The following is a 22,572-nucleotide window of genomic DNA, read 5'->3' as shown; positions in this document are numbered from 1 at the left end:
TACAATTTTAATCCATAATTGAACAATTTAAAAGGCATAGATGTGGCCTTCAACCACTTCTTGTCATGTCATTAAAACATTCAATAGGTAAATTTGTGTTTTTTAAACTCCTATCTGGGAACAATCACTTCTCTGTCTGGCTTGCTTTGATTGGACTGGTACCCCACACAAGATTAATGCATCTGTGATTTAACATAACAGGAGACAGTTATTCTTGCAATTATCCACTACAGGAGTTCTAATAATTCTCTAATCTATGTAAGCGGTGTCCTAACGGTTAATCTGTTGTGGCCAAAAGGGTCTGTAGGCTGATTCTGCTTTTCCATGAGCTTCATCTATATTACAAATGCCAAGTGTCCTCTGTGTGCATTAGGGCTGGGTATCATGGCCAATTTCCTTAATCGATTTGATTTTGATTCATAAGGTTCTGAATCGATTAATCATGATTCGATTTGATATCGATTTGATTCAGTATTAATTGACTGATTCAAAGTCATTTAGTGATACCAAAGTACAATTTTGAGCTGTAACCTGATTATTTGACTACCACAGCCATGCAACATGGAATCAATATTGATATTAAAATGGAAATAAATACGACATTTCAGCAGTAAAAAGCTGAATCTGCTCTTAAATAATGAACAGGACAGACGTGTATGTTTCTACAGTGGCTCAGAACAGACTTCTCCGTCATCTTTATTCTGTTTTATGGCTGGTGCTTCTAGCCTTAAGGCGCATTTCTATCACCCTGGGGCAGCACCACCAATTTGGCACCCTGTCGGGCCCTTGGTACAAGAAACTCAGTGGAGGAGGAGGGTGGGCGGCGCTGCAGTTGGCCCTTTCGTATACGGTCGTTATGTTCCAGATCTCATCTACGCATGTGCATTGTAATCTGTCAGAATCTGTCTCGTCTACGCATGTGCACTGCATATCTGTCAGAATATGTCAGAATGGTGGCTAGTACGAAGCGGAAGAAACGAACAGGCAGGAATATATTCATGCGAACAGTAGCGGTAAGTGCACAGTCATTGTATTCTTTCACATTACGAGGGCCGTTCAATAAGTTCATGGCCTCACCCAGAACAGAACAACACAGACTGATAATTTATATTTTATTTTTCAACGTAATCTCCACTTACAGCAATGCACTTGGTCCATCGATGTTCAAGCATCACTATCCCATCACGAAAGAATGTAACATCCTGTATTATAACAACCAGTATTTCTGGGTGAGCCCATGAACTTATTGAATGGCCCTCGTATAACTTTTAATAATTGAAATATTTTGAAGCAAGCAACCATGCAGCCTGTCATATAAGCATTCAGCACAAGTCGGGGGCGGGGCAGTTGTCAGTCAGGAAATTCCTTGGGGTCTCCCGATTCAGTCAGGACCTGTAACTCTGCAGCACGGGATTGGTCAAACAGGTCATTTCATTAAAATATAGTCAGAGTAAGCCAGAAATCACATATATTCTACAGAAAGGGTAAGGTCATTTCTGGCTTACTCTGAGTACATTTTAATGAACGTAAACTAAATGACCTGTTTCACCAATCCCGTGCTGCAGTTACAGGTCCTGATTGAATCGGGAGAGCCCGGGGAATCCTTGTGCTGAATGCTTATATGACAGGCTGTATGGTTGCTTGCTTCAAAATATTTCAATTATTAAAAGTTATAAGGTGAAAGAATACAATGAATGCGCACTTACCGCTACTGTTTGCATGAATATATTCCTGCCTGTTCATTTTTTCCGCTTCGTACTAGCCGCCATTCTGACATATTCTGACAGATATGCAGTGCACATGCGTAGAAGAGACAGATTCTGACAGATTACAATGCGCATGCGTAGATGAGATCTGGAACATAACGACCGTATACGAAAGGGCCAACCGCGGTGGCGCTAGGGGAAAGTCTTTTCCATCACATCCTAAAGATCCTCAGTGGGATTCAGGTCTGGACTCTGTTGTGGCCAATCCATGTGTGAATATGAAGTCTCATTTTAAGAGTCTGGTCTACACCAGCTCTAAATATAAAGCTTTTCGCGTGTTTGTTCACACCATTATTAGCCCTCTGTCCAACTTGTGTCAGTGTGTCAGATACCACACACTGAGGGCTAGGGTCAGGGGTTAGGGCTATGTGAACCGGAGATCTTGGCGTAAATTGACATGCGATCAAATGGCATTGAATAACACACGAAAGGTTGAAAATGCATAGGTATAGCACGCCAAATGCCATAAGAACTGGCGTGACATACAACACCATTTATTAAGATCAGTCTCCATGAGATATCTTTTCTATTATTTGACGTTATATAAATAAAATTTGAGTGATTGAGTGAGTGATTGATTGATTGATTGATTGATTGATGCTTTCTGAACATTTTAAAAGCCCAATGAGCCTGAAGAACCCTAGGTTTGTTCAGTCTTTATGCTCTCTAGCAAATTATTAGACATTGAAAAAAACAAACAAACTACTCCCTGCATTAGGGAGTTAAATTAAGGTTAAATAATGTGTTGCAGTTGAAACATATTAATCACTCCAGTAATTTTCAATGAATGACACTTTCCTATTTGCTTTATTAAATCCAGGTGAGGACTGCTTCTGTTTTCTTTGGAGCAGGCCCTCCGCATCCACACACTCACAACTATATACCCCATGTGCATATCATCTCTTGCACACACTGTACTTCCACACTCCTCAGTCTGTTAAAGGTCAGTCACACAGGGACCACTTATTGTGCTGGTTTAACTTCTCCTCCCCCAAAAGAAGGCTTACAGGAAGTACAAAAGGTTACAGGGAAGTTTTGCTGTTTTAGTCTATCAATTAAAACCAGGTTAATCTGGTTTTTGTGTTTCTTACAAAGAAAAAAAAAAAAAAACACTCAATCAAATCAAATGATTTATTCTTACAAGAAGGAGCAGAGTTGTGACTCATACAGCCATGATCAGCAAGTCAAAATTCAAAATGGTTACAAGTCGAGGCCATTGTTATACTACAGAACAAACAAGGCAAGGTTAAATGATCAACGTAATGTGGCTATATCCTGAAGATCACAAAATCATTTTGTCTTCAAATAAAATGTGGCTTCACCTTGAAATATGACTTATTTAATGCATGGTAAGACCCTAGCACTGGCTGTAAGGAGACGAGGGCCCTAACATACACTAGATGCCCAGGTGCCTCTCAAAGGTTCACTGTTGTTATACCTCCTGTCCGAGGTCACACTGTACTGTCGGAACTTACTTTGCTGTCCATGTTCGGTCACAATCAGCTTTCACACATACTTTGGAGCAATCATCCAAGGTCTTACCATATAAGATATTTCCCCAACAATTTTGTTCCCCTTTCACCATGCTAGCTGTGTTTTAATGGCATACCTTCACCCAAACAGCATGGGGCATTCCTGTCCCTTTATTCCATGCTGTACCTTTAAACATTGTTTCATGAAAATTGGTGCAGTTGATCTAACAAAAATACAAGTGGGCACACGCTTCACTACAACTTTGTAAGAAGCTGCGTTACAGATACTGGCATGAAGTTCACTTAAGAGTAGGTCCTGTGGGAGTCAGTCCTGTGTTCCCCAGTCTTTCATCCTAATTCCATGATGGGAATTAAGTTCCATTGGTAAAGATGAAGGTCTGCAAACCATAATTGCAAGCAATGGTGTTTCACTAGTTTCCTCTAACCCTAACCTAACCTAACCTAACCTACTGTGGAACATAGGTGATATGCAAATGAGAATTTTAGAAAATGTGGTAACAACTACACCTCTTACCAAATTCAATCAAAATCTACAGGATTATCAATATTTTGTGTGAGCGCCATTGTTTTTCAAAAAAGCTGTGATCCTACTGGGCACTGAGTTCAGAAGAGTTGTGTAAGTCATTGCTTCCATTCTTCTGTGATAAATTCTCTGTGCTGCCAGATGTTGGACACCTAATGTTTCTCTATCTTGTGTTTCAGGACACTGTACAAGCACCATATTGGGTCACTGGATCAGACAGCATGCCAGGCTACTCCTTCCAAATGGCAGTGATCTACTTAGAGCAGGGGTGCCCAACCCTGGTCCTCGAGGGCTACTATCCTGCATGTTTTAGATGTATCCCTCTCCCAGCACACCTGACGGTCATTATCAGGCTTCTGCAGAGCCTGATGATGGGCCTATCATTTGAATCAGGTGGGTTGGAAGAGGGATACATCTAAAACATGCAGGATAGTAGCCCTCAAGGACCGGAGTTGGGCACCCCTGACTTAGAGCAATGCTGTGGGTCATCATATTGGAAAACAGCTCTTTGGCCAAGCTTTCTTGAGGAGGGATCATCTTCTGCTTCAAAATGTTACAGTAATAAGAATGCATAATTCTTTTAATTTCTGTAAAATTTCAAACCAGAAATGGTAGGCCACGGGAAAGACGGGGATGGACACTCTCTGAATGGAGATCAGGACTGGGCAAACAAGCTGAATTTGCATTTCAACACACCTCTCCAGTGTGGCAACCTCTACCCTGCTGCTACCATCGACACCTCAGCTCCAGTCACACCTCTCTGTCACCACCCATCTCAGATGTGGTAGTCTGCAGCATGGGGGCCCCCCGGGGGATGGTGCTCTCACTGCTCCTGTTCGCTTTATGCACATCAGACTTTACACACAACTCCACGCACTGTCATCTGCAGGAGTTCTCTGACGCCACCACCATTGCTGGCTGTGTGTCTGAATGGAACAAACAAGAATACAGGGGAGTCATCACACACCTCGTGGACTGGTGTGAGCGGAACCACCTGCTCCTGAACACCAGGAAAACAGAGAAGATTGAGACTGACTTCTGCAGGTCACCCCACAACACACACAGGTGAACATCCAGTGCTTGGACATTCAGATAGTGTACTCTACTGGACAGACAATACAGACACCCTGTTCAAGAAGGGCCAGAGTCGCTTCCATCTGCTGAGGAGACAGATCCTTCAGAGTGAGCAGGGCTCTCCTCTGGACATTTTTGACACTGCAGTGGCAGTGCAGACATGAAGAGAGTCAATAAACTGATTAAGATAGCTGGCTCTGTCTTAACCCTGTAAAGTGTGAACCATTAAATCATTGACAGAAAATTCCAGTTCTTTGAAAGTGGAGCCTTTATTGATCCTCCTGAACAACCCCAATTTTTTTTTTTTTTTTTTCAAATATCAACTTTCATGAATAAGTTTCATTTTTGTATCATATTTGATACATCAGGTCTCAATGCTCAAATTTTATTATTTTTGAACAAACAAAAACATAATATAACACAAACATGTCTAACAAATTGGTAATTCCTTTTTATAATTGGCAAAGTTCTGCCTCCTTCTTCATTAATGATAATCTTGTAGTGTCACTGGAAAGGCCTCTGGTGAATGAATTCCTCCCCCCGGTGGGTTATCCATGTATTGCATGTATCTACTTGTATACATCAGGTTTTTCAAGAAAAAAAATCACACTGATCATGTAGAGGGCTTCAAAACTCATATATCAAATATGATACTTTTGGCGTTATAGGGTTAAGCTGCCCACTGGACTGCATCGAGGAGGTGGTAGATAGAAGGATATTGGCAAAGCTGACATCCATCATGGACAACCACTCCCACCCCCTGCACCACACAGCAGAGGCCCTGAGTAGCTCCTTCAGCACCAGACTTACATTCCCTGTGCAAGAAGGAGCGATTCCACAGGTCATTCCTTCCCACAGCCATCGGACGCTACAACAGTTCCCAGTAACCCCCCCACCCGCCTTATCACACCATGAACACATACAGCCATGATTATGTAAATATATAAATATTTAATTTGTAAGTCAAATATTTTTTTTATATAAATATTTATATGAATACCAAATGTTTTATTTTTCTCTTCATACTTTCATTTTTACTCATTTGTGGTTTTTTTCTACCTGTCTTTTTCTCTGTACTTGCTTGTTGTATGTTGTTGCTGTTAACTGTAAAATTTCCCCATGATGGGATAAATAAAGTCTTATCTTATCTATGAATTTGAGCCTTTCGGTACCAGCAGCACTCATGCATCCCCAAACCAGGAATCTACCACTACCATGGTAGACTGTAGGCACAACACATTAGGACTTCACCAAACATACTTTGTACTGCACACCTTCATTTCAATAGAAGTTGTCAAGTTGGTGTGGTGGAAAAGTCTGTCAATAAAGAACTCAAAAGACAAAGTTGGTCTTTCATGTGAGTTTATTTACTCCTTGCGAGGAGGACCCCCCTTGTATGGAAGTACAAGGCTAAGTTGTAGGAGTGAGGTGAGGAGGAGCAAAGCAGTGAGCCTTATATACACAAAACAACGACGTAATTCTTACAGAAATGAGGGCAAGGTTAAAGTCTTAGTCAGCCGACAAGTGGTCAAATGTCATGAGGTAAGGAAGGCCCCCCAAGGAGGGGATTAGGACAAGTCCCAAGTCCTTTCTACATGAAGGATAAATACAAGATATAGGGTGGGATGGCTTTGGTCGTGTGTTTGCATGAGATACTCTATGTTCTCTGATACATGCAGCTTTCATAACCGAGGGTATACTGTGCAAGTAGATATAGCTAGTGTAGATTGTTCTGTATGTTGTGACTGTGAGAACATTAAAACAGGAGGTTTTAAGTTAGGTACGAATTTCACTCGTGACATAAGTTTGCCTGGTTAGATAGGATTTGCATAAGTGATCTGGTTTTGACAGTTACACAAGTGATATAATTTTGCCATTACATTGATCAGTGACGTGCTGAAGTAAACTGTTGGTGAACCTTCTGGTGGGCTTGCTTCAGGAAAGGCTTATGTCTTGGATGGCACCCAAATTGCAAACTGACCAGATGGAGTGCACGCTGTATGGTTTGCACACTCAGAGCCTGATGAGACTTTGTAGGTCTCCCTGAACAACTCTGATTCTCTGTAGAATGATCATAGGAAAATCTCAAAACAACCTTCACTGTGTTTGAGCTTAGTTTAAAAAATGCACAGAGCTTGTCCTTGGCTTTATGAAAAGCAACAGTGCTGTAGATCTTCAGAGAATTCTCAGCCATGAGATGTACAGTAGTGGAATTGAGTTTTCAGACACACTTAAAATTTACACAGTCTCAAATATTATCAAGAAATATTTGCAGAATAATATTTTTTGTCTTTCAAAAGCTGTGGCTGCATCAGGCAAACACAAACAAATGTGCATGATTTTTTGTTGTCGTTAACAAGAAAAATAACAAATCTACTTTCTTGACAGTTTCAACATATCATGTCCTGGATGTGTTTCTAGGGACATTATCTGCTGAAACATCCAGTTTTGACCTAGACAGAACAGAGCATGTGCAGAAGAGTGTGTGGCATTTGAGAATGGCACAATACTTGGCAGAGTTCAAGAGACCAAACTACTGTAATGCTGAGTAACTCTTTTTGTGCTATTTCTTACACATTTAATTCTTCCAGTTGAATATTTGCAACCCATATGACACCACAGCGACCACAACCAAAAACTGTCTTGAATTTGTTTTGTGGAATAATGTTATATATACAAACAAATCATTGAATGTCTGTTGTATAGTACAGTACATGTCAGGCCAAGGTCAGGATCATGATAAATAATGCCTCTCTAAAATACCTGCTTGGTAAGTTGAAGTTAATTAGTCCCAAAGCAACGGGTGTGCTCGCTCATTGAACTACTAGTAAACTATGACTTGGGGAAGGTAAAGTTTGCTACCGGTGTCATTTCAGAAAATGTTCATCAGTTTTTGAGGCACACATCTTTCACTGTGTCTGTGTGGGAAAGGTGGTCCAGGTTGTGGTACCTGTAGGAACATAGTTGTGTACATGTGAACAATTACACACTGGAGGCTTACAGGGGTTCTTTTCAGACAAAGTAGTAGTAGAGTGATGTTCTCATACCTGACATGTTTCGGCCGCCACTGCAGCCTTCTTCAGAGGCGTCTCCTGACGTGTTGCTGATGTGTTATCAACTGTTTTTACCCCGAGGCGTGGCCTTCCCAGTGGATTTGACAAGTTCACTGGGACGGCCACACCCCCCATCATATGATGGTCTCTGGAGAAGGGAGTCCCAGGTGTGTGAGTGCATGTACGCCCCTCGTTCCAGTTGATGGTACCACTGACCCACTTCCTGATCTCCAATAGCCTCCACCGTTTGTATTGATTGCTCTCCGATCAAACAATCCTTGCACTGTCCCAATCAGTGATGTGATTGTTTCTCCTGCAGTCGTCTGATATGGCTGATTTTAAGTATTCTTGTTCTGCTTTTTCTTTTTGTGTTCTTGTGAGGTGTCCTGTTGCCTCCTTTTTGCATTCTCTTTGATGTTCCTTTTTCCTTGTGTTAAATGTCTTCCTTGTGTCCCTTAGGTATGTTTTATTGCATGATCTGTATGGTATTTCGTATATGATGTTACATTTCATGTCCTGTCCTATTTTTGCTTTGGGATGTACTAGAAGCTGTCGTAGTTTTGTGTGAGGTTTTACTGCTGCGGTTATATTGTGTTTTTTCATGATTCTTTGGATTGGTTCTGTTTCTGATTTCAACTGGGAACTTTTATACAGGAAAGTCTCAATCATATCTTGGTTGTCCTCAAAATGGTGTAGTTTGGATTCTATGCATTTTTAAGGACTTTTTGATTTCTCAGTAATTTTCCTGGAAATGAAGGCAGTTATCACTCTGTGGAAAATCACACCCATACTCTATGGCAGTATTTATTGACACAGTTGATTTCTTAGTGGATGATCCCTGACTGAGAAAATATATTAATTTCTAAATCTGCCACATTTAATGGTCATTACTGGCCTCAGTTTTGAACATAGTAAACTCAGAGAAGTAAGTTCTCAGTGTTCATACCCTTTTGATGTAAGTTGTAGCTTTAGTTTTATGAAATACTGTTTATAAGCAGCAGAGCAGTGGAGCTCGGGCATGGTGGATACGCTGTAAGGAGATGGCAAGGACCTGTTTGTCTTATAATCATAGTGACCATGTTTAATTTATCTCAGTAGAGTTTCATTTGTCCTTTAACATAAATAGATAAAGTTAAGTTATAATGTACCACAGTCATGGATTTTTATATTATGTTTATTTTGAATGAACAGAATCAAGTTCCCGAACCATTGTTAGTCAGCAATAATAGTTGTTAATTGCTAAATATTTCAACATATGTGACCCAGAGTGCAGCTTATTTTATGCAAAATAAACATGTAGTGATATTTCTGCTGTTTTTTTTCTTTGTTTTTCAGAATAATTACTGAGGCCAGAGTGAAAACCTCTTGTGATCAAGAGGAAAATGGATGACCGATCCAAGAAAGCCAAGCTGCAGGTATTTTTGTGGAATTTTAAGACTGAAAACCACCACTTCAAGACGAGGTGATCAAACAAGAAATGCTCCATATTTCTAGGCCAGATTTTTGCACAGATAAGATTTTGTACAGCAACCAAAGACAGTTGGGGTGTGAGGAGAGATCTAAGTTGACTGCCATTAAATGAAGACACTTTTATGGCCAAAAATTGCAATGTCAGGTCTTTACTGTGCTGTGAAGAGAAGACTTCGAGTTGCAGGTTTGAGCAGTCCATAACACCTTCTTCCAGTCTCAGTAGTCCACTGGCAGTGTTTCATGGTCCAGGCAAGCCTCTTTTTCTTATTCTGAAGTCTCAGCAATGGCTTTCTTGCTGCAAGTCGACCCATCAAACCTGCAACTTGAAGTCTTCTCTTCACAGTTGAAACTGAGACTTGCTTACTATGACAACTATTGAGCTGTGCTTGAAGCTGTTGTCCTGTGAGTCGCCGGTCATGCAAGCTGTTGACTCTCAGAAACTTGTCTTCTGATTTTGTTGTGGCTTTGGGTCTGCCAGACCTCTTCCTGTCAGCATTTCCCCCAGTTTCTGAGTGCCTTTGATGGTGAAGGAAACTGTACTTACTAACACCTTGACTTTGTTGGCAATTTCTCTGTAGGAAAGACCTACATTTTTAAGTGTTATGATGGTCTGTCTCTTTTCTATCATTAATTGTCTTTTCCTCTTTCCATTTTTATAGTAACACACTACTTTCTGAAGTACAATACTGTTCAAATAATGCTCACAATGGTATGGTACCAAAGTGTGTTCCAACACTACTTTTATGCAGACAGAGGGGGTTGGAAGTAATTCAGAAACATTGGGACACCTGTAAGAATTGGTAGCACCAACTTTCAAGGCTTGATCAACCTCCATTGCTGCAGAACTGCTTTAAGTTGTTAACCCATTTCTTGTTCACCTTTTTGTATTATTCTGAAATGTACATAATTTTTCAGTTTTGTTTAACCTTACCTTTTTTTTTTTTTTTTTTTTTTTTAAACTCTGGCAGTTCGCTGCTTATCTTTGTACCATTTCAAGCTGTTCATTGGACTTGAACTGCTTGAATTTCAATACAAAACTGGAAAAATTGGGGTGTTCTAAAACTTTTGACAGGTAGTGTATGTCTTTAACATGTATAAAGCCACCACATTTGAGTCGATGGGCTACTCTACATGGGTGCTTATTCAGTGTCTGAGGACCCCATCTCTGGTCCGCCGAACAGTACTGTTGCTCTGTTGGATGCTGATGCCTATGATTCTCAATTTGCTTAATTCTCCTCTGTAATAAACTCTGATATGCTTTGAAATTACAGTGATTGTTTGTGTTAAATCTGACAATTGTCTGACAATTGTCAGTTGTGTCAGGAATAAACACAAATGTTACTCAGACATACACTATTTAATAAATGTATTAGAAGACCTTTATTTATCTGATACCATCGAGCTTCAAGTGCTCTGTCATTTTCAGTGAGCTCTGAACATTTTACCATTTGAACAAGTTTGAGGAACTGAATTCACTTTTTTTTTTTTTTAACTAGTTTTATTGATCATCAAGGTCAAACATTGATCACATACAATCATGAATGCTCCTTGACAACAAAGCTCATTTAACAATGTTCTGAATTCACTTTCTGAATTCACAAAAATTAATCAAGCAAAACTTTCAAACAATTTTTTCTGTTCGGGAACGCAAATATCAAATCGCCACCTTATCATGGTGGAGGGGTTTGAGTGTCTGAATGATCCTAGGTATTATGTTGTCAAAGATGTCCATCCGAGTCCATAGTTACCTTAGTTACCTCCCTGGTGGGGAAGGAGCCTGAGTGGGTGCGGGAAGTTCAGAGATACCAGCTAGATATAGTTAGGCTCACCTCTACACACAGCCTGGGCTCTGCAACCAATCTTCTTGAGGGGGGTTGAACTATTTTCTATTCTGAAGTTGCCCAGGCTGAGAGGCACAGAGCAGGTGTGGGGTTACTGAGCTCCCTGCTCAGTGCCTGTACATTGGAGTTCATCCCAGTGAACGTGAGGGTTGCTTCCCTATGTCTTTGAGCTGGGGAACAAGCTTGACTGTTGTCTGTGCTTATGCACCGAACTTGGACACTTGGGTGAAGAAAGATGCAGAGCTGTCAACTGATCACCATCTGGTGGTGAGTTGGATGCAATGTCGGTATAGGATGCCGGTCAGACCTGGCAGACTCAAATGTGCAGTGAGAGTGTGCAGGGATCACCTGGTAGAACCTTCCGTCTAGGAGATCTTTAACTCCTACCTCCAACAGAGCTTTGACCACATCCCAAGGGAGGTTGGGGACATGGAGTCTGAATGGACCATGTTCAGCATCTTCATTACCTCCGCCAGGAGGTATTGTGATCACTTTGCTTTGTGTGCATGCATGTGTGCGTGTTTGTTAGCAAGATAACTCAAAAAGTTATGGATGGATTTTCATGAAATTTTCAGGAAATGTTGATACTGGCACAAGGAACAAATGGTTAAATTTTGGTGGTGATTTGGGGGGGAGGGCAGATCTGTCTTGGTGGAGGTCTGCGCTCTCCAAGTGCTTTTCTGTGCAGAGTTGTGGCTGCGAGGTCACTGGTGCCTGTTGGGACAGCAATCCCTGAACTTGCTGGTGGATACCAATGGTAAGGGGTGCTGCCAAGCTAAAAAAAGAAGTCCTATAAGGCCTGGCTGGCACTTGCGACTCCTGAAGCTGACAGGTACCAGGCTGCAGCTTTGGCAGTTGCCGATGCAAAAACTCAGGCGTAGGAGAGTTTCACTGAGGCCAGGGAGCTTGACTTTCAGTTGGCCTCAAAGAGGTTCTGGTAAAGTGTTAGGTGACTCAGGGAAAACAGGGCTCCACAAACAATGTTTACTGTGGCGATGGAGTTCTGCTGACCTCAACTTGGGACATCATCAGACAGTGGAAGGACTACTTTGAGGATCTTCTAAACCCTGCCTTCATGTCTTCTGTGGTGGAAGCAGAGCCCTGGGACTCAGGGACAAGCTTGTCCATGGGGCGGGTCAAATAATTCCACAAAAGCAGGACCCACAGGTTGAAAATAAAACCCGACCTGTGCACCACTAGTAGGTAGTGATCAAAAGGACAAGATGGCAGATACAAGCAGTGGAAATTAGCTTTCTCTGCAGGGTGATTGGGTTTTCCCTTAGGACACACCAACCTGACTGCCAATCATTGCCAGAAAAGGTAGCCCCACTTATCAATGGGCTCTCGTCTCCCCGACATGGCTAAAGAAGTGTGAAGAACACACCAAATCAACTACCGATGTGAGCGTACATTGCACACTTGCGCGAGACATAAAACTGGAAAGGACAGAACATCTCTCTAGACCAAAACGCAGAGCTCGCTGTCGTCAGTCATTGTTGTGAGCAGAGAGTTTTGAGTAGTCAAGAGGGGATGTTGTTGTACTCATTGAACGGATGGCTAGTAATGAGAAGATACTGGCGTTGTCAGCTCTCTGGCATCTTGTGGAGGAAGACAGATGTCGCAAGCAAAAACTGAGGAGAAATTGCACTATGCTAACAATGTTAACAGTGTTCACTTCATGGAATGAATAAAGTCCATAGGTAACACTGACTAGCACTCATTCAGGTACAATACAAGCAGTTAATGACCTATTATAGGAGACAATAATAGTGTGAAGTACCTTGGCATAGCTGTATTCACATGTAAACTGCTCGTTCACTGATTTTCTAGACAAGGACTATCCCTCCACCAATCAGATTGGTCCGTTTGAATGACGGGTAGTGGCTGATTACATATGTTGAGTTGTCTGAAAAGACTGGTGACAGCATTAACAATGGCCGATCGCACAGAACACACCAAGCAAACTCATGTCACCGACCTCACCAGACTGCCCAACGATGTCCAACTGCCAAAAATCAGGTTGGTGTGTCTTTGCCTTTAGAGATAGGGTGAAAAGTTCAGCCATCTGGGAGAGGCTCAGAGTAGACCCGCTGCTTCTCCACATGAAGAGAAGCCACCTGAGGTGGTTCAGGCATCTGGCCAGGATGCCTTCAGGACACCTCCCTGGTGTGGTGTTCCGAGCATGTCAAACTGGGAGGAGACCCCAGGGCAGACCCAGGACACACTGGAGGTACTATATCTCTCAGCTGACTTGGGAACGCCTTGGAATCCCCCAGTGGAGCAAGAGGAAGTGTCCAGGGAGAGGGAAGTTTGGGCTTCTCTGCTCAGGCTGACCCCCCGTGACCCGGACCCAGATAAGCGGAAGAACATGGAATTTTTTTTAAATTTTATTATTTATATATTATATTACTTATATTAATATATGCCTAATCCCTAAGTACTCAAAATAACATCATGGCTAAAACTGTACCGATCCAGTGAGTAATGTAGGTTGTTATATTTTTCCTTTTATCTGTGAATCATTATGTGGAACATAATAATACTGTGTTATTATTAAATAAATAGACTGTAGAATAATACATTTCTGACTGGATGATCTTTTTGGACAAAAAATGAATCAAAGCTAATGCAGAGAAGGAAATGTTTGTTAGTACCTTGTGAAACAAAAATTCTTTTATAGTTTTATGGTAATTTTCCATGAAAAAATTGCTGATTTTCTACTATTTTCTATGGCCCTGTCCATCGTGGGCCCTTAGAATCATCATTCCTTTTCTCCCCCTTCTCCTCTGATGATTAAGCATTATATAATAATAATCAGTAAAACCAGTGTCAGTCTCAGTTGTTTTCATGGGATTTACCTCATGTTTTTACTTTTACATTCAGATTGGCTTGATGGTTCAAATTGTGCACCATTTTTTGTTGACATTGTTTGCCGTTTGCACTGACCTAAAAACAAGAGGCAGAGCTGGAGGTGGCAGAGCTGATGATGTTGAGATTTTCTGTTGAGGGACAGCTCAGGTTGAGCGTTTCACATGGAAACAGATAATCTGCAGTGGGAACCCCTAAGAGAGCAGACAAAGGTAGTAGTAGTAAGGACCAAATTACTTTTTAATATGTCCTGATACTTAAGACCATAGAATACAATACAATATATTTCTCATTGTGGTGTTTTTTGTTTTGTTTTGTTTTTTTTTTAACTTTAAATGACAATCTCAAGCCTGGACTTGTCAGAGTGTAGTTGTCTGCAAGCAGGTATAAATGACTAATAATGAGTATGTCTTTTAAATAAAAAATATGGACTGTATAACTAATTGCTTAATCAATGTTTCATAAATCAAACTAGTCATTGCTTTAGGAATTATACGTGATTCAAAGTCATGAGAAATGTGTGTTTTTCTTTATTAGTCTTTGGCCCACCTTAAGAAACAGAATAAGCAAATTTTTTAAGATGCTTTCTACATCTTTACCAAAGGGGAGATTCATGTGGTGATGGAGGACATGCAGGTATATGCAGATGGAAGCAGATGACTTTCTGTGGAGACCCCTGAAGAGAGCACTAGAATTAGTAAATAGAAAAGGAAGTAGAAAAAATAAACCAAAAAACCTGATCGTAACAAAAATACTCAATTGGCAGTTGAGGTTGTGTTTGGTGCACAACGCCCTTTCCATGAAGCTGGGTCTGAGCCTCAAGTGGGGTTTGGGTTTCGGCGCATGCGCTGTGTGCGCTGATGTTGTCTTCCGTTCCGCGCCTGCAGCTGCGGTGCTTCTTCTCTCTTCCTGCTGGCAGGGCATCATATTTGTTCTACACAGAGCTGCCGCGTTTCCCATGAGAGTTTGGCTTTGCATGCACAGATGTCTACCAAGCCAGCTCTCCTCCGGCAGAGTTATTGTATAAAGGAAGGCGGACGTTAGCGCTGCTTTCGCCGGTAAGTGACAATTAACGATTGGGTATTGTGCAAGCTTCTCCATGGACCATGTTAACGTTAGCTAGCTAGTTTTTAGTCTATCTGGCCTTCTTGAGGAACGTGGTCAGCCACCTCCCCCCAGCTAGCTTTCACTAGCCACCCCCCAATGGGACATTTGATCTAAACCTAGCATTAGCAGTGTGTGCTGTGCATGGTACGGTCATTCACTAAGCTAACTACGGGCGCAGCACAAATTAGATCCAAATGAGCAGGACGTTGACCTTAGATGTTTGCAGATATTGTGCATGAACGGTCAGTACAAGATGTAGCGACACATATATCATACCCGTGGGCACAGCCAAGGCTGGCACGATTACAGAGCTAATATTGTCTCATTTAATCTAATAATGTAAACTACTTATGGTTAATTGCCTATTTGTTTTGCTCCGCTTTGAAAGCTAGCTGACTGGTATGTGAATGAAGCATTTTTTTGTTTTGGTAATCCATCAAATAATTTAGTTTGCTAAAAATGTTTTAGCAGTAGTGAAGAATGCATAATGGTTTGACATGTCCCTGAGGGGAAAGTTTAAGAGGTCTGCTCTGACTGGTTTCTGTTGTAGATCAGGAGTGTTAAGCTCATTATAGTAGAGGGGCCACACACAGCTATCTGATGTCAAGTGGGCTGAACCAGTAAAATAACATAATCTATAGATAATGACAACTCTGACTCTTCTTTGTAGAGTGAAAAAAGTAAAATTACATGCTGAAAATGTTTACAAACTTAAAACTCATTCAAAAAAATGTGAATAACATAAAGAAGCTGAAATTTCTTAAGAAAAATAAGTGCAATTTTAAAATAATTATGCCTCAGTTTATCATTTACACATGTGCATAACAAATTGCACAGTAGCTTTACAAAGGCACAAAATTTTTTTAACAGGCATAACATTGTTCAAATTACACTTACTTCTCTTAAGACATTTCAGGTTGTTCATATTTGTTCAAGTTATTCACATTATTGTAAAAGAATAGATTGTAAATGGAAACATTTTCATCATGTAATTTTAATATTTTACACAAAGAGGGAAAGTTTGGTGTTGTCATTGTTTATAGGTAATTATGGTTTATATATTTTACTGGTCCGATCTGCTTATGATTGAATTGGACTGTATGTGGCCCCTGAACTAAAATGATGCTCACACCCTTTATTGTTAATATCTTCAGTGTAATTGTTGCACTTCACAAATTGGACGCTTTGATAGGCTGGTTTTGGTCCACAGGCTGTAAGTTTGACACCCCAGTTGTAGATCTTATGATGTCCAGAGTTAGTGACATGGACTAAGAGCGTTGCCATAGTAAGAGGCAGTTACATTCATCACTTCCACCAGCTGACAAAAAGGAGTAAAATATGGCTCATAATTAGTGGTTTGTTTATGTTTCTATTATTATTGTATAACAAAAAACAAAGTGAGGGCGGAACTATCAATTCAGGCCAATATAACACCATTGGCTTTTCACTACAGGGTGGGGAAGCAAAATTTACAATATTTTGAGGCAGGGATTGAAAGACAGTGTATGACCAATTAGTTTATTGAAAGTCATGAGAATTTAAATCTTCAAATCATATTTTACTGCATTTCTAACGGTCTTGTTGTCTACCTCAAGTTCAATTGCCATTTTTCTCATGGATTTGGTTGGATCCTTTAAGATTTTGGATTTGAGAGCTTTAATAAAAGCTTTGGTAAGTTTTTTGTTGCTTCCTCCACTTCCAGACTTTCTCTTAATAGTTTTGCTCATAGTCATTCTCTTCTTTACATTATAAACAGTCTTTATGGACACTCCAACTATTTTTGAAATCTCCTTTGGTGTGACGAGTGCATTCAGCAAATCACACACTCTTCGACGTTTGCTTTCCTGATTACTCATATGGGCAAAAGTTTCTGAAAAGGTATGGATAATAGTGTTGGGTATGATTATGACATCAATATATGTTTGGGTTCAAAACAATTGACGTAGTGCCTGCTGAGAAAAAACAACTAAATGTTCATTGTAAATTTTGCTTCCCCACCCTGTATGATTATACAGAAAATATATGGTTAAAATTTATTTGCAAAGGATAAAAACTAACTGAATGACTCTTTACAAATCAGTGATTATAGTTGGTTTTCTTCAGCAAGTTTTATTTTTAAGCATTTGTTTTTATGTTGATTATTTGTTTTAACTTTTGTAGATGGATAAATACAATAGTTAACATTATGAACATTACAGTCCTGTCATTAAAAATAACATTTTCTTGCAAGATAACTCCATTAGTCAGGAACCAATACAACTACTTAATTTTGTAAAATTATGAATGTTATTTAGAAAAAGGTTTGTTACCTTTCCCTGTTTTCACCCAGATGTAATGTTTTTCTGTTTGTACATGTAACCTTCATTCAGAGACTTTTGTTCAGTTTCTTATAAGCTACCTGTTTAAGTACATGTACAGTAGGTCAAGTTGAGCAGTGTCGTCCTGTAATAACAGTTTAGCCCAGTGGTTTCCAACCTTTTCTGGCTTGTGACCCCGTTTTAACATCACAAATTTCTGGCGACCCCAGACATTCAAAACAAATAATTTTTTTTTTTTGCTAAAATTATTATTATTTTTTTTTTGATCATGAAATAGTTTGCAAATTAACGTTAATTTGAGGTGATATTTAGGTTATATAATGTATTTTATTATGGATGGCGGCCGAAAAGCCAGGTGTAGATTACTGCACAAAGTGAGAATTTTGTTTTCCTAGGTCAGGATATGTACAGTCAGTCCAGCTTGGATTTACAAGGCTGACAATTAATACTGAACAAACAATAACTCAAACTATGAATTATGAAAGAGCTGCAGTGTCTTAAACCGGCCACAATGGACATTTGAAAGATAAACAGTACCACAGCTTCAGTTTCAGCTTCAGAGTTTTTCATGTCTTTTATGTACTGTGATTGTCTCTCTCAACTCACCATGTATTTTTTACTAGTAAATTTTTATTTTTATCAATTACTAGAAATATCAGGTAACCCCATTTGAATTCCAGGCGACCCCACATGGGGTCCCGACCCCACGGTTGAGAAACACTTGTTTAGCCCCTGGAAGAGTGTAAGAATATCTGCATGTTCTTTCCCATTGTGAGGAACATGTGAAAATGTATATGATCTCAGCAATGCAAAAGTGTACTATAGAAAGTCTTAGAAATGGAGCATACAGCTACAGCTGCAGGGTGCCCTCATTTCTGCGGAAAAACCTGATGAATTTTCTGACCTCTGGCAGTGTACAGCTTGCAGTCATCCTTCCTCCACTGTAATCCAGGGCATCACTCTTTCATGTGGCACTGAATGCAGAGGTCAAGCACAACTAACCAAGCATACAGTCATTTACTACATATTTTTCACCTGTTTTTATTTAATTCAGTTGAGAACAGATTAATTGAAATCTCTCTGAAAGGTTTTGTGCAAATATTGCTGGTTCAATGCTTATATATTTTTTTGACTTTTCTAAATGATACACAAGTGTATTTTTCTGTCTACTTACTGTCTGCAGGAAATGGTAGGAGAAATGTGTTCCGAATGAAGTTATTAAAAAGGTGTCCAGAGGAACAGCTTGTCTTTATTTTACTTGTTTCCACATTACTTAAAAAGAATATCTGAATTAAAAATTATTTAGGGTGTTACCTTGCTTTTCTTGAAATTATGGTTTTGCAGTAGCCACATTTAACAATTAAAAAGAAGAATAAAGAGTGAAATAAATGGGATGAAGTCAGTGTGTTCACTGGCATCATGTACACAGATTTATTCTTTGCAGATTTCTTGGAGTTATAAATTGTCTATTTTTACAAAATATCTTTTTCTTTGTAATTTACAGGAAACAGTCGTGTAAAATCGCATCCTCTGGATTGCCTTGGATGCTGTAATGTCAAGATGCTTGGATTACAAGGAAACACATCCTCCTCAAAGGTGTATCGCTGTGTGGCATGTTCTGCAACATTCACTGGATTGGCGTCTTTGCTCGTTCACCAGGCGACACATGCTGGCACGCTAACCAAGGTCGCAACCCCCCCTCCAACACAGCCCCATAGTGGCCTGAATGAAATGCTGCTTTCAAGTAAGGACTTATCCACTGAAGACTCCAGTCCACCAGCTGTCTTGCCTGAAAGCCCTTCACCTTCCTTTTATATTTGTGATTGTGGTGAGGAATTTCATGAATTTAACCTCTTGTTAGAGCATAAGCGTTCACATGTCTCTCAACAACAATTAATGCAGCCCTTGGATAATGATGATATTCTCTCTGGCGAAATAGGGGCTGATAATGCTTTTTCCGCCACACGGAGTGTGTCATTCATTCAAACTATAACCCAGCCAAGCTTAGTCCTCAGTCCCCCCTCTACCTCAAGGTCTCCAGCTGGTGAGCTGTCCACATTAACACACACTGCAGCAGATGAAAGCCTTGAGGATGACATTGCTATAGTTACCAGTCCTCGAGGCCAGTGCACACCACCTCAAGATGGCAGTGAGAAACAACTCGAAACGTCAGGAGAAGCGCAAATGCCAGACACAGTCAAGGACATATATTTTAAAGACACAACAAATTCTGGCCTCAGCAGGAAAATGTCTGACAATTTGCCCAAAAATAACTCCATAATGAAGATACTGGCATCAGCGTACATGAGGCGCTTTACATCTCCTCAGTCTGAGAATCAGAACAATGATGCAGTCACACCCAAACGGCAAGTTGTCCCACCTGGTTTAACACCAGGAGGAAAGGCTGACGTGTCACCAGTCAGTGATCTTTCAATTGCACAGTTAAGGCGGCTTCTTTCTAAACCTGGTATAAAGACAAAAGCTCCATCCATTAGCAGAGTTCTTGAATCCAGTAAGAAGAGGATTGTTTCACTTACTATAATGTTCTCTCCGGTTGTGCTTCTTGAAACCCGTCAAAAACTTATGAATCCTGGCAGAGATAGTACGTATGGGAGATACCAATGTACCCGTTGTCGCCGGGTCTTCCAGAACTTAGACAGACTGACAGAGCATCATGTCTTGCACAAAAAAGAGAGGATTAAATGTTGTCGTCGCTGCAAACACCTGATCATTGGGAAGCTGCCACTTCCTGACAATCATGTATGCCCTCAGTCAGGAGGTAAGGCCAGAGCATCATCAAGCCCTTTTAAAAATAACTCAACCATTCCCCAGAAAATAGTGCCATTTCATAGTATAAACAATGCAAAAAAAGTTTTCTTTTGTCCAATATGCAAGCACAGTTATGCCCGGAGATATAACCTAAAAACGCACAAGTGTCAGGGCCCAGTGGCAGCCCTATCTAAGCCGACCACTCCTTTCACTCAAAAGATTTTTACTTTGAGATCAAACAATACAGCCAAAAGAGATTCAGAGATTAAAGATGAATCTGACATTACCAAGACTATTGGTGTGGGCACTGAACTTGCTGGTCATATCAAAGTGGAGGACACATCCTCAAATTCAGAGTCTGCAGTTTCAAAGCTGGCCTGGACCCCTGCAGCTAAAACCTTCGCACCATTCTATTCCCAAACATCCACCATGGAGCAGCAGAATGATGCCTCTCTGAGTGGGAGCTCACTATTGCAAGAAGAGGAAAGCAATAGCTGGGATGCAGCAACAGAGCAAGGGGAAAACAGTAATGAAGGGCAGTGGACAATCCCCTTGGATGATGACATGCAAGCGTTTACTTCTGCAGAAGGAGCTTTTAATTTTCGAGAGGTTAACAAACCTGTGTCAGTCAATAATGCAGGGACAGCACCAACTAGCCTGCGCTATTTTTTCAGTGATGGTGTAAAACGTTACCCATGTAACAAGTGTCAGAAAACATATAGTCGGCCATCTACTTTAAGGCGGCATCTGCGTCTCTGTGGGTTTAGACCACGAGTACTAGGAACTGTTGCACAGAATGCTAGTGCCATTGCACTGAATCCCAATACTATGAAACCAATGTTTTCCTGCTTTGTCTGTGGAAGGCACTTTAACCGCAAAGATAACATGATGGTTCACAGACGAAAATGTCAGCTGCGACGAACAATGCCAGCAAATGTAGATGGAGGTGCTTTACCGAGTTTGCCAGGAAATTCTTCAGACTGTCAAACTCCAAAGGATGATGGAGGCAACTGGGGCATCATGTCACTGCCCTCTGTACTTCCAAGAAGGGTGACATGTGAATGTGGGGTTGGGTTTACATCTCCAAGGCTGCTCCTAGAACATCTACAGAAACATGCACAGGAATCCTATACATGTCCAACTTGTGGTGAGACCGTTAATTCTTGGGCAGACTATGAAGTTCATCTACAGATTCACATGCATCCACATCACCAGCTGCTGAAAGGATTACAACCGCAACGGTCACAACCCTTATTACTGCGATTTCAGCAACAGCCCCCTCCTCCACAGCCAGCGCATCAGCCTCCACAGAAGCATCAGCCTCCACAGAAGCAGCCACCTGCAGAGCACCCTCCAAATCCAGGAAAAAAGCAGCAGCGGATCGTGTGCGTAAAATGTGGCAACACATTTGCTACCCGTTGTTCCCTCCGAAGGCACATATCCTTGAATAGATGCAAAGGCGCACGGGTGTCAAATCCAACCAATCCAGCCAAAACTTACCACTGTTCTCACTGCAATTCTGATTTCCCAAACACAATTAGTCTTATGTTTCATCAGAGGAGTGGAGCTTGCAAGCCCACCATCAAGCCTGTGCGTTGCCCTTCGTGTTTTCGCTGGTTTGGCACTGTGGAAGGTTTGCAGAAACATCTGCTTACTCACAAACAATCAAACAATGAGTCCTATCGCTGTGATGTCTGTCAAGGTACCTACCATAGCTTAAAGTCTCTCAAAAACCACCGCAGGAGGATTCATCGCATCATGGCTGGAAACACTATGCCAAAAACACAAGAACAACTGACTTCTTAATCACAGTTCAGTCCAGTAAATATTGCCAGTAAATATAACATGGCAATATAACTTTTTAATTTTTACAGTTGTACATTTATTGTTTTACACTCATTAATTTGAAATTGTACAGTCATGGGCATTTTGGGGGGCTCAAGTGTGTCATTACAGCTTGCCACTGTAAAAAATAAAAAAATTTAAAAAATAAAAGAATTTCATAACCTGTATATTTTAGTTTGAGTTTATCACTATAACAAACTAGCCTCATTAGCCTATTCAATGTTTGAAAATTTGATAAGGACACTTTTATCACAAGGTTTATCATGTAGGTTATTGTTGCTGGTGTTAATAAATTTATGAGTATGTGAAAACTTTGTGTGTTATGTGATCTTACTGTCTTCTCTTAAAGACTTGAACTAATGCAAGAAGTACTAGTTTTTTTTTTTTTTTTTTTTTTTTTTTTTTTTTAAATGGTAGTTATAGTGTTTTTGAGGATTTTTTCCCC

General features: G+C 40.6%; 1 protein-coding gene across 3 annotated transcripts; it reads left to right on the top strand.

Moving 5' to 3' along the window:
- Positions 1–9,304: 9,304 nt before the first annotated feature.
- LOC115435530 (zinc finger protein Xfin) lies at positions 9,305–22,301 on the top strand. Of its 3 annotated transcripts, XM_030157999.1 has the most exons (3): positions 14,941–15,146; positions 19,018–21,563; positions 21,603–22,301. In XM_030157999.1, exons 2-3 carry the CDS (start codon positions 19,074–19,076, stop codon positions 22,086–22,088), a joined length of 2,976 nt encoding a protein of 991 aa, XP_030013859.1. In that variant the 5' UTR covers positions 14,941–15,146; positions 19,018–19,073; the 3' UTR covers positions 22,089–22,301. The 3 variants fall into 3 exon arrangements, with proteins under 3 accessions (XP_030013858.1, XP_030013859.1, XP_030013857.1); XM_030157998.1 differs by lacking the exon at positions 14,941–15,146 and adding an exon at positions 9,305–9,324 and having other exon boundaries at positions 19,018–22,301; XM_030157997.1 differs by having other exon boundaries at positions 14,942–15,146; positions 19,018–22,301.
- Positions 22,302–22,572: the final 271 nt, after the last annotated feature.

The sequence above is a fragment of the Sphaeramia orbicularis genome, chromosome 16 (assembly GCF_902148855.1).
Source record: "Sphaeramia orbicularis chromosome 16, fSphaOr1.1, whole genome shotgun sequence".
In the NCBI taxonomy this organism is placed as follows: domain Eukaryota; kingdom Metazoa; phylum Chordata; class Actinopteri; order Kurtiformes; family Apogonidae; genus Sphaeramia; species Sphaeramia orbicularis.
This window is presented reverse-complemented; position numbering and strand designations above follow the sequence as displayed.